Source organism: Mus caroli, chromosome 15 (genome assembly GCF_900094665.2).
Source record: "Mus caroli chromosome 15, CAROLI_EIJ_v1.1, whole genome shotgun sequence".
In the NCBI taxonomy this organism is placed as follows: Eukaryota; Metazoa; Chordata; class Mammalia; order Rodentia; family Muridae; genus Mus; species Mus caroli.
In genome coordinates, this window is record NC_034584.1 from 91,325,399 (window position 1) to 91,335,392 (window position 9,994).

At 47.5% G+C, this 9,994-nt stretch overlaps 1 protein-coding gene across 1 annotated transcript; it reads left to right on the forward strand.

Moving 5' to 3' along the window:
- Positions 1 to 7,971: 7,971 nt before the first annotated feature.
- On the forward strand, positions 7,972 to 9,366 carry LOC110310612 (RISC-loading complex subunit TARBP2-like). Its single transcript, XM_029469923.1, has 2 exons — positions 7,972 to 8,231; positions 8,352 to 9,366. Exons 1-2 carry the CDS (start codon positions 8,009 to 8,011, stop codon positions 9,104 to 9,106), a joined length of 978 nt encoding a protein of 325 aa, XP_029325783.1. The 5' UTR covers positions 7,972 to 8,008; the 3' UTR covers positions 9,107 to 9,366.
- Positions 9,367 to 9,994: the final 628 nt, after the last annotated feature.

The following is a 9,994-nucleotide window of genomic DNA, read 5'->3' on the forward strand; positions in this document are numbered from 1 at the left end:
ACGCACACACACGCACACACGCACACACGCACACGCACACACACACACACAAACACACACACACACACACGCACGCACACACACACACACACAAACACACACACACACATACACACACACGCACACACACGCACACACACACACACACACACACAAACACACAAACACACATGAATGCACACACACGTATATGCCATGCAACTGGGTTTCATTGTCTCCTGAACTCTCATTTCAACCCTCCCTCAGGCATATGTAACAGGGACAAGTGGCCATCCAGGAAGCATTTGCCTTCCATGGTTCAGAGCTGGTGCCAGAAAGTAGCCATCAGACCCTGATCTTCCTGGAACCAGGATGACGGAACCCTGACAAATCGCTTGTAGACATCACTTCTTAACCTGTCCCGCCAACATGTCCTGGATCACAGTCTGGCTTCCTCTCACTTACACCTGCTCATTGATGTCCTCTGAGCCGGGAAGGAGCTCTGAGTCTGTGGGAACTGGTGGAATGCTTGCAGACTGCCAACCACCCCCACAGGGCTCTGAGCCACATGTACGAAATAAATGGCAGGATGGTGAACCATAGGCTTTGGGAGCCACCATCCCAGCATTTATCTCACGGTTACACACACTGACCACAGGGCAGAGGGAATCCGTATCCCTGCATCTGGCCCAAAGTGGTCCATTTTTCTAGAGCAGGTACTGGAGGGCACTGACCTACATATCCAAGGCCTGGAGATCTTCTCTGTATGGCCACTGTTGGAACGTGGTCCAAACAATGACCCATGCTAAACAATGCCTTGGGGAGCTCTGAGAGGGGTTCCAGGAAAAAAGGCAGAGGGCCTTTGTGTCCGGTCCATTTTGTTTCCTAGATTGCTGGTGGATGGATGTAATTTTAATTCCTCCCACAAGGAGCATTTATATTCAATTTCTAAGACATGTTTATCCTTGTTAGATGTCAGATCGTAGCTATAGAACCCAATCTGGTCAGTGTAGCCTGAATCCACATATGGCCTTCTGCCTTGCTTTTGTGCTTTCCCAGGCAATCTATATGTGCCTAGCAAGTGGGTTTAGCTGGGTCTGTTCTGAGAGAGTTTTCAGAAAGGGCCTCTCTGTTCATATATGTGCTTCCTGGCGTCTACTTGCATGGCTTTCCGGGCATGTTTTTCAGAACTCAGACAGCCTGCCTTCAGTCACTGCTTTCTTTGCCACAGTCAGTAGAAAAGTACACTGAAGCTCAAGGAGAGTTGTCAACGGCATCAGACAGAGGTCTGCCCCATCCTCTCAGATCCTGGGTCTCTCAGACAGATCTGCGTAGTCGGGGGAAGCCCACAGCTACTACGTCTGGCGACTAGAGCATGACTCCAGAAAGCAAATGCAAAGCCAACTCTTGATTTTTCTCCCTAACGTCCTCTCTCATATAAATTCCTACTCTCCTATCACGAATTCCTCACCCATGTTTTACCCTGGAAGGTCACTTGAACTCGCTGCTCCCCAGAATCTCTGCCCCTGTGAACTTCCTTACCAAGTAGCTCAGCTTTCCGCCTCTGTCCTAAGACCTCACTGATGCCATCGCTTTTGTCATCAGTGAGGACAGAGCAGTCTCCGCCTGAGACTGCTCCTACCTTCCCCCCAATATGTTTGGTTCATTTCGTTTGGTTTTAAATGGCGCCTCTTCCCATTAATGAAATAAATGCTGCCTAATTCCCTTCCTCCTGTCCAGCCTAAACTAATCATGACTGATTCTGAATTAGGTGGATTTAATCCTGGTGAGAGCTACATTTCAGTGAGAGTCTGAATAGCGTAGGTGGAAGTTAATCACATTTCTGAAACAAACAATAAAACCCAAGTGGATTCTGGGATGCCAAATAGAAGTGGACATTTCTGTCCCAAGCTCACGTCCAGACTGACGAGCAATGTCTCCGTCCATTTTGTGGTGTCAGACCAAGTCACCTGGGTAGGCTAGGTAGAGCAGGAACTGACTTCTCAGAGTCCTAAAGACTTAGAATTAATTGTAAGACCAATCACGTAGTGTCGGCACCATTCGATGAAACATTTTTTTACAGAAGGTAGACAGGATCTCTCTCATCCGAGTTAAGTGTCAGCTGGTCTTGGGTAGCTACACGTATACCAAAACAGTGACATCACCACCATCCAGTGCTGTACAAAGAGAGCTCGTCACTTCCGTTTATCATCCATTGAAGGAGCGATATTGTATACAGCAGCCTGGATGGGGACCCTACATTACTTAGCTTTCCACAACCTAGAGACAGTCTCCATGAGCCATCCAGCCTCCTCAAGCTGAAGTACTACCATCACCACAGACCTCTGAGCATCTCTCCATCCTCAATGGTCTCAGAAAGGCTCACTTGCACAACTGGGCCCAGCTCAAGCCCAAAGATTGCCCTGCAGCCTGCTGTGTATGGCGCTGGAACTGGCTTCCCAGTTCTGAAGGGTTCTGGCCCAGCTCTGTGACCCGTCCTCTCGTCAATCATATGGAGCTGCTGAGAGGACCCCATACACTTTACATCGTATACTGTGAGGTCATGTCAGTCAAGGTTGATCTGTTTTTAACTGTGTACTCTATCATGCATGTCTTCTGTGAACTGCTGCGCTAGCTTAAGAGGCTTCTGGCAGCTCACTAGCGTAGCACTTGGCTTTCTGTTGATTTCTCCCTGGGAACTTGACACAAATCTTGGCACATTTGCTTCAAGAGGCCAGGACAGACTTCCGTATCTACATTTCTATCAGCTCAACTTTGATTCTCTCTCTCTCTCTCTCTCTCTCTCTCTCTCTCTCTCTCTCTCTCTGTGTGTGTGTGTGTGTGTGTGTGTATTTCCCCTTTGGAAGATGGAAACTTTCCTGTTTTCCTTTTCTCTCTCGCCCTCATTAAAATCGCCTTCAAAAAGACTTCCTGGGAACCACACATACACGTCTGTTACTCACCGAAGACAGGAAGCCCATGGCAGATCAAAGTACAGATACCACCAAAGTCCAACTTGGTGAACCAAAGAGTTTCATTTACAGAAATATGCGTCAGGGGTTAGAGACAGGAGGAAAAATGATTCAAAAATGGCTACATCACCAAAGCCCACCCCAACATGGATGACAGCTCACAAAAGCCAGGAACCTGGAGCACACTGCACAGCCTGCAGGCTGCTCAATGGTTTTAGACAGTGTCCTTTCTGAGTGACTCGGGTGGTCAAACTTCTTCCAGGCAGCTCTACTGGGCTCAGACTTTTTTGCAGCTCTGCTTGTCTGAGAATAACTCTGAGAAGTCTCTATTGCTTACTCTGGGAGGGCGGGACTTAATGAATCTGGTCAGTTTCAGGAACTTCCTAAAGGTATTTTGAGTTGTTTACCGTCTGGGTCATGGAAAGTCCCAAAGACAGTCAAGACAGATGTGACTGTCTTAGGGGCTGAAAGCATCACAAGACACAAAATGGAGTCAGAGTGAGATCAGGGCAGGATGGTGTTACCTCGGTCACTGCAGAGTGAGAATGGCCTCCATAGGCTAATCTGTTTTAATCTTGGACCCTGACGTCTTAAGGAGCTTCCCTGGGAGAGGGAATGGCTCAATCCCAGAAGAAACTGCTACACAACAATCAAAATGTCTCTAGTCTCTCTCCAATTCTGAGGCCACTCAATAATTTTAAATATTTGTCTGAGTGGCTTTCCACTTCTGGCACTAATAGTCTGTTTCAGCTCATTTAAGGTGCTATAAAATTTTTTTAGAGATTAGGTGTCCTAGTTATTTTTTTCCTGTTGCGGTGATATGGCACCATGACCAAGTCAATCTATAAAAGAACATTTAACTATGCTTACAGTGTCAGAGGGTTAGAGTCTATGATGGGGGAGCAAAGGCAGTGATGGCAGGAACAGCAGGAACAACAGAGAGCTCACATCTTCTTCCACAAGTAGGAGGCAGGAAAAGATACATTGAGAATGACAAGAGTTCTTGAACTTCAAAGCCCATCCCCATGGAAACACTTCCTCCCAAAAGGCCACGCCTCCTAATCCTTCCCAAACAGTTCCAGCAACTGGGGACCAAGATTAAAACAGATTAGCCTATGGAGGCCATTCTCACTCTGCAGTGACCGAGGTAACACCATCCTGCCCTGATCTCACTCTGACTCCATTTTGTGTCTTGTGATGCTTTCAGCCCCTAAGACCCCGAACAGTCATATCTGTCTTGACTGTCTTTGGGATTTTTCCATGACCCTGATTATGGCATCACCAACCTTTCTGCCAAATACATAGTCAAAACCCAGTGTTACCAGGCTCGCCTAACCTACATCTGTCAATGATGTCATTGTGGGTCTCACCTATACAACTACTGTACTTCTGAGCTTTGGTGCTGAGAGTTTGTGAGGGCAAGAGTTGATAGCTAATAAAGGGCTCTGATTTGGCCTTATCTGTATGGTAGTCTGCAACTACCTTACCTGAACGATAACAATTCAACCCACCACACTGGGTAACTGTTTTACTGCTGTGAAGAGACGCCTTCGAGACGTATTTACCTCCCCCAGACCCATATCCTAACCACACACACTGGAATCAGGGTTTCCGGATATGTCAGGATGGGAACATTTCATCCCGTGACACCATTGAGTGTTTCCAAAGAGGTTTTAGATGCTAAGCTTTCTGCGCTTGAAACTATCCATCACTAGTTAAGAAGATACAATCTGCTTCATGCGGGCCACGACACACTTCAAAGCAACCTCTTTCTAAAGAAATGTTTGATTTACCCATTTTTAAAGTCATTGATATGTCTTGATTGCTGCTGAAGAAATAGGAAAGAGAAAGAAGTGATGGGCTCAACTAGGAAAAAAAAATAATACTTAAAATAAAACCCAGCCATTCCCAAAGGGCATCTTCATGTCAGTTTAAACTGTGCAGCTTGACTGATGTGGAGCTGTTTGTTGCCCATCGAGTGCCATGCGTAGATACTTACCTCAGCCTCCATGCTCCACAAGAACAGTTTGGGAACTGCATAATTATTTCAGCAATTAAACCTTGCAAGTACTGAGAGTGGCTTAGAAAGCAGCCACATGGAAACTGGATTCTGAAGGATTTGGAAGATAAATACTTGGCGAGGAAAAACAACCGAGACAAAGACTGAGAGACAAGAAATCAAGAAATCAGAAATGCAACAGAAAGGAAGACCCAGCAACAGGAATGGAGGGTGGATTTGAGCCTTAGAGGGGGACAGCGGGGCTGGGCCTCCTAGCTGTCAGCTGGTGCAGTCCCGGGACCTACTCCCTTCTTGTTAGCAGGTCACTTTCCTTAAAATCTCTAAGGTCCCTGAAAATCTGTTTATGATGGTCCATGAGAAGCCGCTAAACAGATACTTGCATTTTAAAACTAAAAACCCATTTAAAATGACTGCTAATGTGCCTAATATCCGGCTCCTCTTTCTGCAGGTCTATGTGGCTACTTCTTAATGTTGTTCCATTTTAAAAGTATCAGAGCTCCCCCTCCCTGCTGCCCCCAGGAAGCCTTCTGCCAGGCTTTGCTTGATTAATTCTTTTATCTGCCTCGGAGTCCAGGGACCTAGAGTGATCTGGCCCTCCCCGTTCGCTAATGCTATGACCTAGTTTGGGCCCATTTCACTTAATAAACAGGAGACTTGTAGCCTCAGGCTGCCGATCCATCTGAGGCTGCTTCGGGCCTATGGTTTGTTTATGAAGGATGTTTTCGCCCCCAGTGAATCAGGCATCAGCTGCTGGTTTCTTCTGAGTTTATAGAAACAGACTGAAGTCTGCAAGAAAAGTCTAGGCTCCTCAGACACGCTCGTGAAGGTGTTATTTTTGTCTCTTAACATCCTCAGGGGTTGGGGGGGAAAGCCCTGTATATGTCTTCCCCAGATACACTTTGACAGTCCCTGTCCCCTTCTGATAACTGACTAGAGGCAAAACACATTGCCCACAGCACCTACACCACAATAAATCATTCACTTCCAAATCTCCTGGATTTGTTCTGATATTATTACACCATAAATGCACAACTGCAGTAGTAACTAACTAGTACTGACTGGGTATTCAACTAACTAGCACTGACCGGGTATTTAACTAACTAGCACTGACTGGGTATTTAACTAACTAGCACTGGCTGACTGGGTATTCAACTAACTAGCACTGACTGGGTATTTTCAACTAACTAGCACTGACTGGGTATTCAACTAACTAGCACTGGCTGGGTATTTTTAACTAACTAGCACTGACTGGGTATTTAACTAACTAGCACTGACTGGGTATTTAACTAACAAGCACTGGCTGGGTATTCAACTAACTAGCACTGGCTGGGTATTCAACTAACTAGCACTGGCTGGGTATTCAACTAACTAGCACTGACTGGGTATTTTTAACTAACCAGCACTGACTGGGTATTTAACTAACTAGCACTGACTGGGTATTCAACTAACTAGCAGTGGCTGGGTATTTAACTAACGAGCACTGACTGGGTATTTTTAGCATACAGGTTCAGGGCTAAGCTCTTTGCGTTCATTAACTTATTTAAGCCATGGAACGTTATGCAGTAGACACCACCACCCCCACTTTATAGGCATCCAAGAACACATATCTCAGTAAAACCATTAAAAACAGGGCCTGTCTCATTCCATGTGGACTTGGTTATAGTCATGATCTAGAATGCACAGAGCCGTGGGACCTGAATCATTGTGACTACTTTAACCTTGCCTGATCTGTTTCCTGGCTATCTTCCCTGACCTGTTTCCTGGCTCTCATTCTTGCAAGATCTATTTCTCACCTCTGTAAGGCCCAATGCTTCGAATGAAGAAATAGAAACTTCGAGAGTTTGCACGTCTTACCCAAAATAGACCTGTCCTATTGTGGGGTACTCACCAGAGAAGACTGCCGGGACACGGGTTAACCAATGGAAAGTATTTGCTAGAAACTACATGGGAAGTTCAGGATGCCAGTGTAGCGCCAAACCTTCCTCAAGGTGAGCGTTTAAGCACAAAACCCACGTCCTGGGGTGATATACTTCAGTTATCAAGAACAGTTAGCCAAAGCAGAACTACAGATGTAAAAAGGCAAGGTTAATACATTCTGAGACTTTCCCAGAACTATGAACTTTGGTGAATTAGGCCTTTGGTTTAGTTTTGGCAGGTGGTGCTGTCTACATGCTGGGCTTTACAGCCTGAATGGTACTTCCAACATGAAATCCATTGTGCTAAGGTCTGTCTCAGGGACCCTGTTATAGTCTAATGTGGGGAGAGAGTGACAGACACAGAACACCTGGCTGAATTAGAATTTCAGATAATGAATAATATTTGAATTATATTTATTGTTGGCATCAGAGACCAGCTTTACCGTCGCTGGTCGCCTCTGACTCCAGTGATGACGTCACCGCTAGATGACAAGAAACCGCCTGCATCTGTAGTCACGGCAACCGCCACACATTCCCAGCATGCACCTTGCCTGCCTGCTTTACTTGTGCATCTCAACTGTGCGCGGTGGTGCGCCTGATTACGTCACAGCCCGAATAAAAGGCAGAGACCCCCTCCCAGCCCCTCTCCCCTTCTTCTTCGTCGTCCCCACTTCTTTCCTCCATCTCTTCCCCGCTTCCCCCAATAAACCTCTTCTTGTAGAGCTATGCTGGCCTGGGGTGATCTTTCCAGATCCGAGCTGCCTTCTAACACAACATTTATTCTAAAAACAAGAATTATTTGTCTGAAGTTGAATGTCATATAAAATTAATGGTAAGCAGCAAATAACCCTTTAGCATAAATACATCTTAATAAATACATCCTAATTCTTATCCAAAATCTAAATCCAACGGGGTGCTCGGTGTGTTCATTTATTAACCTTATCCTGAAGTGACTTTATAGTAGGAAGCAATGCTACGACTGTAAGGCAGGTTTTCTCCCCAGGTCTGGGTCTCCATCCCATTAAAGAGTTTTTACCCTCAAGAAAACAGCCTCGGTCGGCGGTGTACTGGGGTGCGTGGAGGCTGTAGTCACGGTGGCGCTCGCGGGGACGGAGGAGGGAATGAGTGAAGAGGATCAGGGCTCCGGCACTACTACAGGCTGCCGGCTGCCCAGCATAGAGCAAATGCTGGCCGCCAACCCGGGCAAGACCCCGATCAGCCTTCTTCAGGAGTATGGGACCAGAATAGGAAAGCCGCCCGTGTACCACCTTCTCAAAGCCGAGGGCCAGGCCCATCAACCTAATTTCACCTTCCGGGTCACCGTTGGCGACACCAGCTGCACTGGTGAGGGCCCCAGCAAGAAGGTAGCCAAGCACAAGGCAGCTGAGGTGGCCCTCAAACACCTCAAAGAGGGGAGCATGCTGGAACCAGCCCTGGAGGACAGCAGTTCTTTTTCTCTCCTAGACTCTTCACCACCTGAGGACACTCCTGTCGTTGCTGCAGAAGCTGCTGCCCCTGTTCCATCTGCTGTACTAACCAGGAGCCCTCCCATGGAGATGCAGCCCCCTGTCTCTCCTCAGCAGTCTGAGTGCAACCCTGTCGGTGCTCTGCAGGAGCTGGTGGTGCAAAAAGGCTGGCGATTGCCAGAGTACATGGTGACCCAGGAGTCTGGGCCTGCTCACCGCAAAGAGTTCACCATGACTTGCCAGGTGGAGCGTTTCATTGAGATTGGCAGTGGCACTTCCAAAAAGCTGGCAAAGCGTAACGCAGCAGCTAAGATGCTCCTTCGAGTACACACCGTACCTCTGGATGCCCGGGATGGCAATGAGGCAGAGCCTGATGACGATCATTTTTCCATTGGCGTGAGCTCCCGCCTGGATGGACTGAGGAATCGTGGGCCAGGCTGCACCTGGGATTCCTTGCGGAATTCTGTGGGAGAAAAGATCCTGTCCCTCCGCAGTTGCTCCGTGGGCTCTCTAGGGGCTCTGAGCTCTGCCTGCTGCAGTGTCCTCAGTGAGCTCTCTGAGGAGCAGGCTTTCCATGTCAGCTATCTGGATATTGAGGAACTGAGCCTGAGTGGGCTCTGCCAGTGCCTAGTGGAACTGTCCACCCAGCCAGCCACTGTGTGTTATGGTTCTGCAACCACCAGGGAGGCAGCCCGAGATGATGCTGCTCACCGCGCCCTACAGTACCTCAGGATCATGGCGGGTAGCAAGTAGCATCCCACTGCAGTGATGGATATGCATCTTTTACTTCTTGCTCCTTCTGCCCCTGGGTCCATGTATCCACCTAGCTCTGGTACCCTCCAGAGGTGCCATCTCTACCTCTGACACAGCCTGTCTGCCTTGAGACTGAGGAAGGCACAGGCAAGCAAGGAGCCATGAACCATAGGGCCCCAGCCAGCACAGGATTTGTCCTCATTCCGTGGGTGATGAATCTATTGGAGTCCTGAATAAATGCTGCTCTTTGGCTTCCTAAATCCTGCTCTCTCTCTGGCCTTGGGTCATGAGGGTATAAGGAATAAACATGGTGAGCTTGTTCTCCTTTTGAAAAAAAAAAAAAAGAAAAAAAAACAGCCTCATACCCATTAGTCAAGCAGTCATGTAAATTAATACTTTTTTTACTATAGGTAAATTGACCTAAAACAGGCATGAATCCTGTCCATACATGCTGGTCTCCAAATTATAAATGTATTTTCTCCAACTCAACAGGGTTCTGTTTTCAGGCCTCCTCCTACTGAGCTGATGGAAGGTCTGCTGTGAGTGAGGGGTAACCTGATGAACCCCGTCTTGGGAAAGTCCCCACAGTGCCTAGAGTGATCCTGTGCATTGTAGTTGCGGGACTGTAGCCTGCAGCAAGTAAAAGGGAGAAACTGTAGCTTATAAACACCTGGTTCTCCAAAGCAGGACGTATGTCACAATGCGGCAGAAGGCTACTTTATCACCCTGCTGGATTTTGTTTCTCTTCAAATTCCCTTTTGTCTCTCCCTTCATTCAATTAGCTGCTCCTGTTTACTTCCCCCTCCACCCGGAAAGGGAGAGATGCTCTCTTGTGAGAAGGCCCAGAGACCTTGTCCCTAGGCTGAGCTTCAACTCTGGGTCCTACTT

Coding starts and splice junctions, on each gene's coding strand:
- LOC110310612 (XM_029469923.1), top strand. CDS start 8,009: ATGAGTGAAGAGGATCAGGGCTCCGGCACTACTACAGGCTGCCGGCTG. Junction 8,232..8,351: donor TGGCGACACCAGCTGCACTG/GTGAGGGCCCCA, acceptor TTTCTCTCCTAG/ACTCTTCACCACCTGAGGAC.